At 32.7% G+C, this 18,371-nt stretch overlaps 3 protein-coding genes and 1 non-coding gene across 5 annotated transcripts; 1 reads left to right on the forward strand and 3 right to left on the reverse strand.

The window, feature by feature from the left end:
- LOC109349311 (pentatricopeptide repeat-containing protein At2g17140) lies at window positions 2,820–6,297 on the reverse strand. The gene is made up of 2 exons (XM_019590063.1): window positions 3,720–6,297; window positions 2,820–3,066 (listed from the first exon to the last, which is right to left on the reverse strand). The coding sequence occupies exons 1-2, from the start codon at window positions 6,170–6,172 to the stop codon at window positions 2,931–2,933; spliced, it is 2,589 nt and encodes an 862-aa protein (XP_019445608.1). The 5' UTR covers window positions 6,173–6,297; the 3' UTR covers window positions 2,820–2,930.
- Window positions 7,089–11,246, reverse strand: LOC109349313 (G-type lectin S-receptor-like serine/threonine-protein kinase B120). 2 transcript variants are annotated; one of them, XM_019590067.1, is made up of 7 exons: window positions 9,797–11,246; window positions 9,016–9,129; window positions 8,657–8,877; window positions 8,349–8,559; window positions 7,982–8,219; window positions 7,720–7,867; window positions 7,089–7,588 (listed from the first exon to the last, which is right to left on the reverse strand). In XM_019590067.1, the coding sequence occupies exons 1-7, from the start codon at window positions 11,103–11,105 to the stop codon at window positions 7,283–7,285; spliced, it is 2,547 nt and encodes an 848-aa protein (XP_019445612.1). In that variant the 5' UTR covers window positions 11,106–11,246; the 3' UTR covers window positions 7,089–7,282. The 2 variants fall into 2 exon arrangements, with proteins under 2 accessions (XP_019445612.1, XP_019445611.1); XM_019590066.1 differs by having other exon boundaries at window positions 8,657–8,886; window positions 9,797–11,244.
- LOC109349320 (cell number regulator 9-like) lies at window positions 14,872–17,505 on the forward strand. Its single transcript, XM_019590081.1, has 5 exons — window positions 14,872–15,275; window positions 15,822–15,885; window positions 16,083–16,247; window positions 16,946–17,011; window positions 17,143–17,505. The coding sequence occupies exons 1-5, from the start codon at window positions 15,004–15,006 to the stop codon at window positions 17,332–17,334; spliced, it is 759 nt and encodes a 252-aa protein (XP_019445626.1). The 5' UTR covers window positions 14,872–15,003; the 3' UTR covers window positions 17,335–17,505.
- TRNAT-AGU lies at window positions 17,598–17,671 on the reverse strand. The gene has a single exon. It is a non-coding gene; the product is annotated as a tRNA-Thr (tRNA).

Genomic DNA, 18,371 nt, shown 5'->3' on the forward strand with positions numbered 1-18,371 from the left:
AAAATAAGAGATACTCTTGGTAGTATTTTTTGTTGTACTTAAATGAAGCTAATTGACTAGAAACATAAAAATATACACATTTTAGGATAAATGACCCAGTTCAATAATGTGAAGGTTGCATGTTTCGCCATCTTTTTGACATGTAAGACATATTTTGAATAAATGATTACAAATCTGAAAAGAAATCTTCCTTAAATAAATGTTAACAAAATGGATATTCCTTAGATAGTATTATTTCCTCTTTTCTTACCAAGTGAGAAGCCCTTCTATTTGCTATTTTTTAAAGGGAGAAGTGTTATTTGATTCTTTATTCATAGAATATCATAGCAAGCATAGCTATTATTGGTAATTTGGGGCAAAGCCCATGGGGTCCGCTCATCCGCATGTTTTCGGTGAGCATGGTATGAAAATTGTGTCCATCCGTCCTAAAATATCCGCCCAACATGCCATTTTCGCCCATGGACATTTCAAATGGGTAGGCAGGGCGGCCCATGGGCATCATTGAACGCTAAAATAAGAAATTTGATGGGTCAAATATGACAAGAGTAATTCATGTTCCCACCACTTGAGTGCATGTAGCAATTTTCCAAAATATAATATCTTGCCAATTAAATGTATGTCTGATTTTTGCAAAACAAGATGTTATATTTTGTATTTTTAATCATACTGTCACACTATGTATTTATGTAATCTCAAGTACTGTCATTTTTAGCTTCTTTTTTTAATTTAGGGTGGCCCGTAAGCCCGCCCTGCCCATGTTTAGGGCGGGCAGAGTATAATATTTCATGTCCTATTTAAAAATGGACATGTCCATATCCGCCCTAATTTTGGTAGGCAATATGTGGACATAGGCAGGACCTATCCCCTGCAAAAAGTCCGTTGTTGTTATTATTTAATCATATTTTGGTAACACTTGAGATGAGATAACCTAAATTTATTATTTATGCATTATTAATGTAAAAATTTCTTTTTATAAAATTACTTTTATTTTAGAAACAACAATGTGCATGAAACGCTAACATCATAAAAAATTTCACAAAATTTGTCAAAACATGCATTATAACTAATGTGTTAGCCTAAGTTACAAAAAAAACATAGATATTAGTCATTGAAAAAAATAATACAATTTAAAATCAGATTAATTTCAAGTAAATAGTAGTTAAATAGAGAGACAAATAAAATAATAATGGATAGGATAAAACAAACTACATAGATAGAACTAAATCGTAAATTAACTAAATTAAGATGATGCGTGGTCACTTTAGCCAGAACTCCGATTTATTTGGTAAACGCGATATCCGTTTAGAAACACAATCTAAATTAATAACTAAGACATGTATACCAAAAAAATCTAGAGCATGTGGATACAATGTAATAAGAAACGAGTACATACAAAATTAAAAAATCACATGACATAAGATTAACATAAAATCCAAATCTCAAATTAGGATAAGGAAATGATTTTTCTAACGTTAGCGTGACTAATAATAAATACAATAAAGTACCAATACTTATCTAGTTATCATAGCATCATAAAATAGACGTGCCTGACATCTTTTTCATTACCAAATTTGATCCAAGAAAAAATAAAGAACAAAACCATCCTTAAGAATTTCACTCGTAAAAATTTAGGGACTAATTTGTCTTAAAAAGTTAAACAGTAAAGCAAGTGTATAGTAACCAAAACCACTTTACCCCTATATTTTCACACTATTTTTGGATATCAACTTGCAGATTTATACATCAGGTATAAATAATGGGATAAAAAGTAATGCAAGATGATAATTTAACTACTCTAAGGGTCCAAATTCTGAAATAAAGGTATAATTGTGGTATTGATGCTATTCCATATATGGTGAAGTCTTACAATATTTGGTGTAGCATCTTAGAGCTTGGCAGAATACAGAGAATGGCGCGATCCTTGGCGCTGTTCATACATCTCAATGGCTGGTACCTACGGTAAGTTTGCACAAAAATTGCTAGCATAAACGTTAGAGCTCCTATACTGGTAAAACAATGATGCAATAAAATGAGTTACTAACCTATCCAATAAGATTTGGTCATCTGAGAGATGAAAGCTAGGAGTGCTGTGGCCACTCACCATCTTTGGTAGTAGTAGTTGTTGTAATAGGCCAAGATTATAGACACCAGATTTGACTGAAAATAGATTTTTCTATTCAATTGCATATTATGGGGATATATAGCCACTGCACCACAGATAGTGTTCTATTGAGAATAGTCCTTGTCCTGGAAAGAGTTACCTTACCTGGATGAATTATCAAACAAGTAAAATCAGAGCGTACTTACGATTATGCATCAACCATTCTGGTTGTATTGGTTTCATTCTGGTTTCCCCAAATATCTGGCCAAGCCAAAGTTTGAAAATTATAAAAAAACAACAAGGATCCTCTTCAGAATTTCAGAATAAAGTATATAGCCAAAATAACCTTTCTCTGTCGATCCTGACTCAAGTTTCCTCAACACTTAAGGGGGAAATCTTGAAGTATCATAGCTATTCTATTAATTTATGCCTAGGAGATAAATTCACCTGCACAAAAACACATATTCCACATCAAACCCTTCCTGGTTGTCAACAAAATTTAATCAGCATATAAGCATCCCAACCTTTCAGATTAGTAATTATCAAATAGCGTTCCTGTTCACTTGCCAGCAAGTCAACTTTTAACATAGACAGAAGAGGGAGTATATGTTCAATGTTTATAGAACTCATAAACAACGCTTTAAATTAATCTCCATGTTGCTTATCCTTGGCACTCTAAGGAACAATAATTAATCTTCATGTTGAATAACCTTGCGTATCTACATAGGTCATTATCTCCAACTTCAAACCTATGCATTCTCATGTCTGCTACTCCCCCTCCTCCCCAAAAATCCCCACCTCTGGGATTGAAAGAAAAAAGTAAACATACCTAAAAAAGTTGAGTGCTGCCATCATAGTAATCAAGAAAATCATTCTGTTGTGGTGGCAAACTAGTTATGCTTCCTTGACCCCAGCCTTTATGTACACGTTTCAGAGTTTTCAGTGCAATTCCACTGCCATTATCCCTGTTAAGTAATAGATCAGAAGATCATTAGTGAAGATTGAAGAATATGCATAATTAAATTATAGATTGCACTCAATAAAAAACATAGACATAATACAACTCACATGACAAACAAGATTTCCAAGCTAATAGCAGGATCCAAAATTTTAAACTAGTTAGATAGAGCTAAAGTATATGAGATGACAACAAAATGATAATAAAGAGATTATTTTAGATGTCACGTGATAAAGCAACTCTTTCAAAGATGAAAAAATGCAAACAATATAAATTGTCAACATGATTATATGTGCTTGACAGCCAGGTTGTTAAACTCTATCTAATAAATGAAGTATAAAAATGAACTCACAGGTCTATCATGTAGTAGTGCTCCCTGCATTCAAACCTCATTTCATGTCTCTTATACAATTCAGTTATTTGAGTCCTCATTGTTCAAATGTTTTAGAAGAAATTACATAGATCATGTTTAAGGAGAATTTGTAGTTGCATTTAAAAATTAAGGATGCAGATTATGGAATGACTAACCACAAACAAAGAGAAAGAAATGACTAAATAATTTAACCCAAGAAATCCCAAACTATCTTATTAAAAACTCTTGTTTTCCAAAGATGAACAGAACCCAAAAGTGGAATGAAAGATTATTTTCATCACCCATACCTGTGAACTATATCCTGCCAGTTACTTCCACCAGTCTTGCGTAGTTTTCTGTCAGCAGTTCTATCTTCTAAAACTAATTCCATCATCTTGCTTGCCAGATTATCAGCTTGTTGCTTGTTTCCTCTTTTACTTAAGCCATCGATCACTGGCATGAATGATGAATGGTCGAATCCATATCCCTTATCAATCAATTTATGAAGAAGGTAATTAGCATCATCTATCCTTTCTTCACAAAGTTTAACAATCAAATCTTTATACATAAAATTCTTCAATGGGAGAAATCTATCCAACGAAGCATCAAATAGTTCCTTTGCATCATAGAGTTGTCCTCCAGCAAGTAACTCATTGAACATCAAACTGTACAAGGCTTCTTTGTGGCCACATATACTCAAAGCTACCTCAAATAGCTCACAAGCTACTTTAAAATCACTAGACTTGCAGAAAGCTTTAACCAATATTTTGAAGGAAGTTATATTAGGAGATATGCCCTTATCCAACATTTCATGTAGAAGAGAAGTGGCATCATTTGCTTTCCCTCCATCACAGAGACAACTAATTATAATATTATAAGTGCAAACATCTGGGCATATCCCTTTTTCTCTCATCTCGTCCATCAATCCATATATTTCAAATATTTGCCTTTTATTTCCAAAGCCCAGGATCAATGAATTGTAAGTTTGAAGAGTCTTGCTGCAACCATTTATCTCCATATCCTTCAAGACACGGAATGCTGACGATATTTTCCCTTGTTTACAAAAACTCCATATGAACGTATCATAGATCACAGAATCAGGGCGCAAGTTTTTTGCCATCATCTCAATAAATTTCTTTTTGGCTTCCTCTACCTTCCCAACCTTGCAAAGTCCATTAATTACGGTTGCATATGTGATTACATCCGGAGAGCTGTTAGATACATTGTGGATTGTATTAACTAGGCTGGCAAATGAGTCTTCTTTACTGAGGGATGTTAGCCCATTAGCCCACATCTCATGCACAATATCAATTGCTTTCTCCAACTGTCCATTTCTACAAAGACCATTGACTACAATATTGCAAGTCACAGTATCTAACTGGTAGGATTTTTCATTCATCCTTTGCAGCATTTCCTCTGCTTCTAGTGTTCTCCCCTCTTTCCACAGGCTATTCAGCAATGTGTTGCAAGTGTAAGTGTTTGGTTCACATCCATTCCTTATCATTTCACGAAGAACCTTTTTAGCTTCAAAAACCTTCCCTTGGCTACAGTAGCCATGGAGGAGAGTACTATACGTAACAGTGTCGGGGTAAACACCATTGCTTATCATCAGATCCATCAAACTTCTAGCATCAGATAACATCTTTTTCCTGCACAGCCCATTCATCATAATGTTATATGAGTAAATATTCGGCTCAATGCCATTTTGAACCATTTCATTAAGAACCAACCGAGCCTCTGATAGCTTTCCATTTCTAAGTAAACCCAACAACCATGTATTATAACTTTCCAACGTGATAAAATTACCAGCTTTTTTCATTTTATCAACCAAACCCCTTGCTTCTTCCAGCATTCCTTGCTTGCAGAATCCTTTAAGCATCAAGTTAAAAGTCACAATACTTGGCCTAGGAAGTCCCAACTCTTCATCCACCTGCATATCTCTGAAAATCCTTGAAGCCTCTAAAACTTTCCCTTTCTTGCAAAGCGCCGATATCCTAGAGTTGAAGGTAACAACATCCGGCAACAAACCCTCCTCTCTCATTCTCTCCACCAACTTCTCAGCTTCATCAGTCAAATCCTCTCTACAAAACCCAGAAATCAGAGTATTATACACAACCCTATTAACATTACCATTTATGCCGGCATTTCCTTGGTCAATAATCTCCAAAGCTTGTTTACTAAGCCCTGCTCGACAAAACCCGCGAACCAAAATCGCGAGAGTAAACTCATTCGGGTGACACCCTTTCTCAGGCATTCTATCAAACACCTCGCGGGCATGGTCCAAAGCACCAGAATCACACAGCGACTCAATCAAGACATTGAAAGTATACGTTTGTGGCTTAATATTAGCAGCAATCATGTCCGTGTATAACCATTTGACAAGTTCAGGACGGTGCCCTTTGAGTGTTGAATGGAGAAGCAGATTATACAATGAAACAGGAGGAGGGGTTGAAGGAAAAAGGGTTCTGAGGGATTTGAAGTGTGAGAAAGCTTGATCAAGGTTTGTTGGGTATTGGGCTAAGGTTCGAGTAAAGGAAATGAGGGAAGAGTGGGCAATGTGATGGGGCTGCGTGGAAATGATAAGATCGCGAAGGGAATCGAGTTGAAGGTGCAATTGAGCGCTAAGGAGAATGCGAGTTATGATGGGTATGGAACGAAGAAGGTTGTGTTGAATGGTTGAAGATGTGAGAATGCGTTTGAAGAGATGAAATGCGAGTTTGGGATTGTTTGTGTTCTTCAAAAGAGCTTTCATTAGCTGCATTTTCAGAGAGAGAGAGCGTGCAATAGTGATTGTTTGTTTTGATTGTAGATTTTAACTGTCAGATACTATGGTCATGGTCTCATGGATATTGAGATTTCTACTTTACCATTACCACCTTGCATGCAGAACAACAAAAAACAGAGCATTTATATGAATACCGACCACTACGTTGTAATTTTGAAAGACAACTTTGTGTGCTACCAACCAACGATTCTTGCGCGTCACATGTTAAAATGTCAAAATGGAGTAAGACTCTTTCTGGATTTTTAAGGCTAAATTATAAAAAATAGACAATATGTTATTTTTTAGTTTTTAGTTCATTTTTCCATATTTGTCATCTCCAATAAATGAGAGGAGTGACTCGTTAAAATGAGTAACATTTTTTGCTATTATCAAAGTTATTTACAACTAATTTCTTTTAGGAATTAAATCATTAATTATTTGGTCATCCTAGAATCTAGTTAGATCTTACACCACTAAATCAACATTTTATTAAAATGAGTCACATGTTAAAATGCACATCAGATGAAATTATAAATTTAAAAAAAATAAGGAGACGTTGTTATGGTGATGCAAAACCCCATTAGATCTCTAAATGATAAAAAAGTTAGTATTCAATTTCTGGAACGATACTTATTAGAAGGACAATCATGCCCCGAGATTAATTCTTTAAGACAAAAATGAATGAACACTCAATTTGTTTTTTTGTATTTACAAGATAAATAAACTCAAATTTAGTTACATAAACAAAATATATTTGGGGATTTATAGACTTATAATTATGTCTTCTTTAATTTAATTACATTAAGATTATAAAAAAAACAAAAATTTAACTACAAAAAAAGGAACTATAAAATGTGGGGAGTTATATTAAAATTTGTCTTCCGATATCATATAATTATATGTATAAATAGAAAATAGGTATCATATATAATTCCTAAATAATAACAAAGCACTCACTGAAGTCTCAAAATACAAGTAGCTATATGTTATATGCACAATGTACTAAAATCAAAAGAGGATAAGAGAAAAACCAAAACTGCATGGTGTGTGTACATTTTTAGCTAGATAGATTAAGCCTGAAATAGAAAGGGCAACATGCAATGTTTTCTATCTCCCTGTTACCATTGTAACTGTCAAATCATTTGAAACATCAAGACATTCTGTATGAACTTCTACATCATCATATCTTCTCATGGAAGTTACCATCAAAGGTTGCTTAGGCAAGGGAAGAGTTGTTGCTTCACTTTCCAGCATCAATAACACAGAAGACATGTTTGGTCTACGAGCTGCTGAATCTTGTACACATAACATTCCTATATGTATGCACCTCAAAACATTATTTTTTGGACTTGAATCACGAATGGAAGGATCAACAAGCTCAAATACTCTTTCTTCACTCCAAAGATGCCAAGCCTACATCCATTCAATCATAAAATATTAGCTTTTGCTAGTGTAATAATAAACTTAGCATCATAAATTAATATCATATGTATAAAACCTGTATTAATGAATAAAAAAACTAATGTACAATAGGAGTTACTCACATATCCTATGAGACTTGAATCATCTGTGTGACGAAAGCTAGTGTTCCTGCGGCCGCTGATAATCTCTAGCAACAATACACCAAAACTATAGACGTCAGATTTGATTGAAAATAGACCTTCCATTGCATATTCTGGGGCCATGTAGCCACTGCAGCAGAAATGAAGTGAAGTGTGATAATCAGATTTGTTAAGTCATAGTAAGAATTAAGTGGTTGATCTATAAATAGAATCAAAAAAGAAATAAAATTCAAAGTATACTTACTATGTACCAACCACTCTATTTGTACTGGCTTCATCCTGGTTTCCCCCAAATATTCTTGCCAACCCAAAGTCCGAAATTTTTGGATTCATGTCTTCGTCTAACAAAATGTTGCTTGCTTTTAGATCTCGGTGAATTATTCTTAGTCTTGAATCTCGGTGCAGATAAAGTAGCCCTAGTGCAATGCCTTCAATGATTTCAAAGCGTTTTGTCCAATCTAGTTGTGCTTGCTTTACTGGATCTGCAATGGTATTTACAGGAAATAGCAAAAGTTTAAGAACAAGCATATTGTTATGAAGATGCATTTGATAGTATCTTTTGCATGCTTATCCAAATCAAAAAAATATTATGTGAAGATAAAGAAACATACCAAATAAAAAGAAGTCCAAGCTTTTGTTTGGCATATATTCATATACCAATAACTTTTCTTCCCCTTGAATGGAACATCCAATTAGTCTAACCAGATTTCTATGTTGTAGTTTTGCTATTAGCATCATTTCATTCTTGAATTCCTCTGAACCTTGGCTAGACCGCTTTGAAAGCTTCTTCACAGCTATTTGTTCACCCCCTGGAAGTTCCCCCTGGTAAATGTAATAAATGAACTTCTTATTTAGTTCTAGTTAACCTTTTTATTATTACTAAATTGGTAAGCTTAACATTTATCAGTGACATTTTTACCTTATAGACAGGACCAAATCCCCCTTGCCCAAGCTTATTTTCTTCTGAGAAATCATCTGTGGCTATTGCAATGTAACTAAAATTGAACACTGGTAGTTCTGGTCCACTAAGTTTATTCACTTCCAAACTATAGGCTTCAGTTGATTCTGAAAATGCTGCTGAAAATTCTCTACTCTTGATTCCTCCTGAGACTATTAGATTGCTATTCTTGCTACGAGAAGCTGCGGAAACTGTTTGTAAATAGAAAATAAATTAAAGGGAAACACACATAAGTTAATATCAATAAACAGTATATATTTCCCTTTCATTCATTAAGGACGAAAAAATATGCATTTAGTGAAATGAATATAGTGTATTACCTTTGAGTTTTCTCTTGAACCTTAACATCAACCATACAAAGATTCCAAGGCATACTAGAACCCCCACAACAGCTGATATTATTATCCAAATTTTGGTCTTCTTGTCACCATCACCTGTATTCGAAGACATCGAAATCATAAATCGCAACTTGACATCATAGAAGCTTGTGATAGTTTGTGTGAGATTTTCATTGATTTTATCCTTTCATCATACTCATAGATAAGGAAATACACTAACAGAAGAAAAAATAATGTACATAGTAACTGAGATGGCTAAAATTGTACAAGATGAATAATGACAAGAAATTCACAATGTTTTTTGTATCTTGGAAGATTTATTCATGACAACAAATTATTACCCACACATGACTCTCTTCAATGGAGATGAAGAGTCTAGGTACATCACAGTTTATAATACAATAGCTAATAAATAATCAAGATTAAAGAATAAGAAAGGAAACTAAACTATTGTGCTATTTATTATGTAATTGCTACGAGTGTAGTTTAACTATGCAGTTGTAAATTGGAGGGAATGCTGCACTATGAGTCTGAGGTTTAATTTTCCAGATGTATAGCAAAACTTTGATACAAACAAGATATCAATAGGATGATTAAACTAAAGGTTTGTGCATGATAATACAAGAAGTTTATATGAAGGATGACAAGTTAAGCAGTTCCTCAAAAAATTTATTGAAAATAGTACTGACTTGTCAATCAAAAATGTAGATTCAAAATTGAGAAACTAATCCACAGAAATAACACCGAGGACTCTTCGCCTTACCTAACTCGGAATTCGCAAGACGGATGCTCATTTTATTTCCAAGGTTATCCTGGTTTTGAACATCAACTAACTCCCCATACCAAACCATGCATCCTATTCCAAGAACATATGCATATGCAGTACAATTAATATTCTGCAGACAAGTAGCCTCACAGCCCTCACTGTCATGAACAATGCCATTGCCATCATTAACTAACTGTGCCAGATCCGGAAACTTCATACACTTTTGCACCAAGAAACCATCTTCTCCAACACTTCCAGAACCATTAACTATCTCAGCCTTAAGTGGAGTTCTCCTCTTACACCCTCCAGACCAATTCTCATTCTTCCAATCATCCTTATCCCTTGGTTCAAACCCTTTCATGCAACCACATATAGGTGAATTAGACATATCACATACTCCAAAACTGCCACAATGGTTATAAAACTCACACTTATTAACAGGCTCCTTTTGCATCACATTCCATAGTTTCTCATTTTCATTCCACTTATACATTCTTTCATATCCATCCCAATCTATCTTAAACATTACCTTATCACTCTCGTTCAATTTCCTAAATGTAAAGTACCTTTCTTCTTTTTCATCCCCGTTAAGTCTAAAACCAAATTGATAATACCCTGTCATATTGGACACACCTGTGAATAATCTACCATCCCAATAACCACTTCTCCACATTTTTTCTTCTCCTTCCCAAATCACTATTTGTGGGGATGATGTCTTGGAATCAATCCCCACAGTGTAATTTCCAAAAGAAGGATCAGTTTTTGATCTCCATGATGTAAAAATAATAGTGTCCTTCATTTCATCACTCACTGGAATCTTCATACCTGGTAAAAATGTATCAGTTGGGTGATCAAAACTTTGCCATAATAAATCACCATCGTCTTCTTTTGAAAGGACAAGGTTTCCATCATCTTGAAGAACAACTTTTGAGTTATTCATGGGATTTGACAAGTAAGTAGACCACACTTCATTTTTATTTTCATCAAGAACAACCAAGTTACCATCATTTTTCATTTGTATCAAACCTTCTCTACCTTCGATGGGTTTTCCTCTATTTGCAACCCATATATATGCTGGGACAGAAACATTGTAGTACCATATTCCAACGTATCTTGAAGATGAATCATTAAAACTGAAGAAACCCATTTCGAAGTTAAGTCCATTTGACACAAGAGTATCACCATCTTTGATAAATTCTCCTTGTGTGATGGAATCAGCTGCATGTGTGAACAGAGTATGAAAACAGAAGACTGATAAGAAAGAGAACAGAACAAGAGTATCTTTGTATCGGTTGATTATTTTCATAGCCTCTTGATTGCAGAGAGAGAGAGGGAGAGAGAGGAAGTATGAGAATTAGGAAAAATAATAATGATGATGAAAAATGAGTGAAAACTATTAAAAAAAGAAGGTTCAACTCCGTCCAATGCCGCTGCTGTTATTTGACATTGTTGTTGTGCATGGTCAAAGATTGGAAAACAGAGCGAAATGATTTGACCAGTTTAGGTGGATGTCAGAATCATGTACCAAAAAAATTCATATTTTTATGTCTCAAGTTAATCACATTTCAGAAGAAAAAAAAAATACTGTAATTTCTTTTTTATGATTTTGTGATTTTTCTTTTTAATTAAGAGATACTCTTTAATTAAATTGGGAGCTATTCAGATACAAAAAGATGTTAAAGTTGATCTCCATTCTGTATCTTAAATCTTTTCCCACATTAAAGAAACGTTTAATGGAGACACTTCGGTTAGGTGAATTTTTTTAAAAAGAAACGTTTTAAAAATGCAACTTACTGTATATGACTATATTCAACAAAAAGTCATCCAATGTTACTTTTTTGACATGTTAATTAAGGATATCAATAATTATCTATCAGAATAATATCCTTATTAATTTAGTGATGGCAAGTAGAACTAGGGAAGGGGAACTAGTCATGTGTCTGAGAGAAATTGGTATTTTTTAGTTATTGCACTTTGGCCCCTATTGTTTAAATTGTTTATATTTATTAAATATAAAAATTCATTTACTCAAATTAAAAAAACATCCTTTAGTTCATCTCGTAATGTTCTTGTCTCGTTCTTCCTTGTGTTTGAGTTTGTACCATGAGTTCAACCCATGTTTAACCTTCTTAGTCTTCCATGTTATAATTGGTGGATCCAAAAAGTTTTCAATTCCAAGATTTGATTTCTCTATGAACCCTTGTAGAGAAACTTTTCGGAAGGTTGTTGTTATGGTAATGATGAGAGTTTGATGAGTTAAGGGGAGTTGTGACTCGTGAAGATAAACATGGTTGAAGATGGTGGTGGGAGACACATGGATTAACCCACTCAATAATGTCATGAAATCCTTAATTGATTATGTCAAATAATCACAGGTAGATTTTTATGTTAGATATCAAACCTTTTATAATAATAGAAAATAATTTTTAAATAAAAAATGGTTACATGTTAGGAATCTTTTGCTTTCCTGATGATGCACACATCATGGCTGGTTTTTTTATAGACATCATGCATGATTTTATAATCACTACGAATTTAATAATTATTGTTCCACCTGTGTGTATTAGAAAAAAATAACAAGAGACAAGACTTAAATAAAGTATGATAGGTGCTGTTGGCACTGACACACTAATATGTCCCTGCTAGCTACAAAGTTACTCTCAGCCTAGTGGTTGATGGCTTGATGCAATCTTGGCTGTATATTCCAATATGATTGTAAAGGGTTGAGGACATTATAGCAGCACATTGGTGCTCCAATTGGTTGATTGGATATAAGATTTTGACGCAGGATTATGTAGTACTTCTTTAGTTTTTGCTCCAACTTAATTCTTTAAAGTTGTTGAGAATATTAAAATGAGCATTACATATCTATACTACAATATAGGGTAGAAATGTATAATGAATATTTAGGTAATTAAATGAGTATAATTTATATATCATATTGTACCCTTATTTTTATATAAATGCAAAATATATCTAAATGACAGTAATGTAATTAGATATATATAATTTTATTTAATTCCATTTATGTGTCATCATTGAAGAATTAGTAGAAGTATTCCTTACTATTGAATTAAAATCATGTAATTCCTCCCTTGTATATAAAATTGTAGGTTCCTTTCATTATTTATCTATAATTCAAATGCAAGATTAATAGCATAGTCTTGTGAGACCCTATAAGGTTTTCTCTTCTTCACTTAGTTCCTTTAATCTTTCTTTTTTCTTTTTATCAAACTTCTTTATATTTTATTTGTATCTCCCTTTTGCTTTGTTTCTTCTTCTTAAGTGCTCTTTTCCTAACAACTTTCACTCCTCCAAAGTTATTGTCTTATTGTACTATGAGACACATTAGAATATGATTGAAATGTAAGATAATCATCATTAAAATATTAATTAATTGTAAGTTGAGTTTTAACTTGCAATTACAAGAATTTTGATATTTACTGATGACAAAAAAACTATTTTTAAAGATTAAAAACCGTAAGTATAGCTACAAAAACTCATACCTACAAATATTTTAATTCGTCGTTTTTAAGTCGCTATACCTACAGTTTTATATTCGTCAGTATAATTTTGTTATGCTATACCTACGCTTTTATTTTTATATGTATAAGTTTTTTATTTTTAATCTTTCAATATCACTACATGATTTTATAAAACATTTTAATAAAACATCATCGTATATCTTTTAGCAATAAATAATCAATATAAGAATGAAAATTGTTAACTTAGGTAAGTTGTTAAAGTTAAAAGGTAAAAAAATTACACTTAAAAATTTATTTTTTATATATTGAATACATTTTTTTCAAGGCAAAGTTTTCTTGTATAGGTTGAAGCAATGCAATTATTTTATGGGTATATTTGTGAGTTGAATTTTAAAGAATAATAGAAGAAAATTGAAGACTTAGAAGCTAAAACATAAACTTATGAGATGTCTCACAAACCTTAATTCACAAATAACATTTTCTATAAAAATGGTAAAGGACAATTTAATTTCATAGGCTTGTTAAGGACTTCAATGACACTTAATCCAAGATAAAAAGAACTGTATCAAAATGATGTATTTTAATTAATTTTCAATATAATGTTTTATTGTTTTTTATTTCTTAGTGGAGTAGCCCCTTTCTTGATTTTTCCTAAAACCATTAAAAAATACAAGTATTTTTTAAAAGCTATTCCTTAACTTTCATTCTTGGTGTTTGAATCTTGTGGATGGAAAAAAATGTCCGTTGGGAGAGTTAGCCCCACGTACCTATGGATGTTCCCAGCTCGGACAAGATTGCCTCCAGTGCGAAGATACATGTGGGAAACAAAAAAAAAATATGCACAACACTGACATTAGAGTAAAACTTCTACCTGTTTTTTCATGAATATTGTTTCGTATTCGATAATTAAAATCTAATTCCTTATAAGATGGAGATATCACTAAAGAAAATGCTTCTCTCAACGAAGTCTTTTTGATATCCATTATTACAACAAACAAACTGATAATATTTAACTTTTCCTTCATAAAGCAAAACTATTTGGCTAAGAGGGTGGATAAAAGTAATAAAGGCCATTGCTTGAATAAGAACTGTTATTTTTTGTAGTATAATATTATTATTAGTGTAAATGATTTATACATAGTCAATACATCATTTAATATTTATTTGTATTTTGTACATGAGTTTAGATTGGGCCTTTTTAGAGAATATATTCTCTATTCTCAGCTTATCTACAATCAGATATTGATCTCCCTTATTATTAGCAACATTGTTTGGCCACTAAAACAATAGACAGAAACAATCAAACAAGATTACTTACTTCAACAAAATCTCACTAAAAATACATAAACGTGATCAATTTCTCAATTGTAGTATATAGAATACCGTTAATTTCGCATTTAGTGGTGAAAAAAAAACAGCTAGATTCTAGTTTCCATGTGGCAACAGCTGCACCCTTAATAATTGAGACAATTTTCGGGTTCCACAGCAATTACTAGTTTATTACCCGCCAACCTAAGAATTTCATAAATGTGTCCACACACGTCATCAACAACAGCAACAAAATACTCGTCCTTATCTTATCCAACTTTGTTTTTTAGTTATTTGTTTTTCACTTTCCTTCTTGAAAACCCATAAAAGCAAACCTCAAAGGGTGTCATAAAAAACCAAACTTTTCACTTTGTTATAGCAAAAAGGAAGGAACTTTGGTGCTAAGAATAAATGGGGGATTTGGAAAAGCAAGAGAGGGTGGTTATGATGGTGGAGGAGGAAGAGAAGGAAAGGTTGCTAGAGGGAGTGGTGGCTTTGGACTTTGACATGCTTTGTTCAACTGTGGCATTGAGAGCTGCACAAGGGAAATGGGGGAAACTGGGAGAGGATGAAGAAGAAGAAGAATTTGAGGGTGGTGAGTTTGGTGGAGGCGTTTTGAGGATGTGGGAGGGTGAACTTTTTGATTGTTTTGATGATCATCACATTGCTTTTGAATCCACCTGGTATGTTATTCATCTTCAATGTGCTTCTTTTCTCTTCTTTGATGGTGGTTGAGATAAGTTTAGCTAATTTACATTGTTATCTCCAAATATGGTGGGCAAATAACTTGTAATCAATTCAACGAGATTCGATTCTTAGGAATGACATTTTCTGGGAGGGTCTACGACCCCGAGAGAGATTAATCCATGCCCAAAAGGGTGAGAGATTCCCTTGGTAATATCAAAAATTCTTCCTATGGTATATATTTAGTGATCCGATATGTTAATCCTTTTTTAATAATTATTACCATTCTTGATTACCATATCATATTTGTTAACTGATAATAAACGCTTTGTCTAAAATTTGATGCACATGGATATCTTTTTCATTTCCATAAGTTGTTGAAAAAGTTTCTTGAGCATGCATCTATTTCAAGGTTATTAGAAATAAATGTACAAATATTAATATAGAAATTATTGTGTGGTGCAGTGAATTGAAAGTTTAACATGCATTCATATGATATATTGTGCGATTTGTGTCTTAAAATAATAGCTCATTTGGTGTTGCAGTTGTCCTTGCTACCGGTTTGGAAAGAATATGAAGAGAGCTGGTTTTGGTTCTAGCTACATTCAGGTAGTATATACTTAAATTGATATGAAATTCCAAGGGTGCCTGTGATATATAGTAAAAATTATAGAATAATAGGTTAAGATTTTAAGGAAAATGATTCAATATTAGAATTTACAAAGTCGTTTTTCTAACATTTCATATTTTCAGTTTTTGGTAATATTGCTCTCTGAAAATTTGGATTTTCATATCTTATTTTGCAGGCAACTGTTTATATTTTTCTTGCTATTGGCGCCTTTCTTACCTTTGTTGCCTTTGTTGCCACGAGACGGCGCTGCTTTCTATACCTGGCAATTACTTTCATAGTTTCCCTTGGAATATATTTAGGATTCTTCAGGACACGTATAAGAAAAAAGTTCAACATCAAGGTATATTTTCTATAATACTAACCACATTTTTGGATAAAGATGGTAACTAATTTGAAGGCAAATTAACATTCTTTATTACCCAATAAAAAAATTGATTTTTTATGAGAAAGAAATGTATGCAAGAATTTTTTTACATCATCCATATCTGCCATTAATATTTGGTCAGTATTCACTTTTAAATATAGGTAGTAATAGATGATGTATTGACGGTATATAAATCTTTATACTAGCAATGCATATATTATACTCTTTTTTTATTTATTAAATTATGATTGATTAATTAACTATGATTATGAATAAATATTTGTGAGTAATAATAGAGTCCATCATATAAGTTGGTTGGGGAGTGGGATAAGGGATGAGTTTTATTATCTGTTTCTTTATGGATAACAGGCTGGTGGTGGCATAGTTGTTAACTTGCATATAAAGTAATTAAACATATTTATTAAAATTATGATTGATTAATTAACTATGGTATATTTTATATTCTCTACTTTCTGCAGTGCCTTTGTTGTATGGCCAATCATAAAAATGTAACATCTCCAACATCATTAGTCAATATAGTGTTTGAATAATTGAATTTAGAACCCATGGAGATACATGTCACCACCATCTTCTATTGCTGTCTCATCAGCAGAAGTTTAATACATATAATAATAGTTTATGTTTGTGTTATTTATTTGTTGTTCCTATTTCAGGGTAGTGATAGTTGCCTGGACGATTGCCTTTATCATTTTGCATGTCCTTGTTGTACATTATCACAGGTAATTTTCCAAATTCCATCACTTCTCAATTTGGTTATATTTACTTATGTCTTTGGTATTAGTGGTTACATTTGTATAGTGGTGTGAATTGTAATATTGAAAATTATTATCTTTGTAATATGGTGATGCAGGAGTCTAGGACATTGGAAATGAACAATGTTCAAGATGGAACATGGCATGGTCGGGGTGACACAATATGCATAGGTGGCTTTGATGAAAAAAGTAAATCATTTTTTGGGTTACATCCTCCTCCTATTCTATGCATCAAGTCTAGTGATGAAAGTTACATGGAAAGTAATACAAATGTTAGAAATCAACCTTGAATTCAAGGTGGTTGGGAACATATGTAACACTGACACTCTTCATCTGAATTTAATTCACTTGTGTCTTGTTTGTTAATATGCTCATGTAAATAATTGTCTGTAATTATTCAAGAAATGGGGTATAATTTTACCAACACCTTTAATGTAGTTTTTAATTATTTGATTATTGTGATAGCTGAAGAAGATTATATCATTTTCAGTGTTTTACAATATGTTCCTTCTTTACTGCTTCACCTCAACCACAAAACAAAAATAATATAATGTGCTTTCATTGAGAGTTGAACTCAAGACCTCCCGCTTACTAAACGGGTGCTCTAACCAACTGAGCTATGAAAGCAACTTGTTTTAAATACTGGAATAAAATGTTGTTGTAGAAAAATAAAAGGAAATAGATTGGCAATTTATAAAATAAAATAATGTACACGTTGCTATTCTTGCATTTTGCAAATACTTGTACTTGTCCCCTACTTGGATAGGTACATGTTTAACAAATGTAAAACAGATTCTTCTTATAACGTCATATAATCTTAATTGCTAAAAAATGTTTTACTTGTATGTAAAGAAAATCTACTTTAGAACATATTAAACTGAATGACATTGGAATGTGAAGCGACCCATTAGTGCTATGTCACAACCAATGTAAAAGGGAATTGAATACTAAAGTATGACAATATGAATGAAGGTGTTATTATCTCTTACTTAGAAACCGTAAGCATTGTAATGCAAATGCTAATGATATTAGATGTTAGGGTTGAATAAAAGTGGAGTTAACAAATAACTAAAAAAAGAAAAAAACAATATCTAATATGATTCTAGTTTATTACGTGTTCCTGTAATTGCGTCTAACCCGTTACGAGTGTAACCCAACAATAACAACCTAAGATTGAGGACCAAGTTGGGAAAACAAGTAGTGTGACAAGTATAGAGATGATATAGTACTACAAGATTTTATTCTAGTTATTGTAATTGTACATACAATTGACAAGTACGGTAATTTGGAGATGCAATGAATATAAAAGGCACAACTTGTATATATA

Source organism: Lupinus angustifolius, chromosome LG06 (assembly GCF_001865875.1).
Source record: "Lupinus angustifolius cultivar Tanjil chromosome LG06, LupAngTanjil_v1.0, whole genome shotgun sequence".
Lineage (NCBI taxonomy): Eukaryota > Viridiplantae > Streptophyta > Magnoliopsida > Fabales > Fabaceae > Lupinus > Lupinus angustifolius.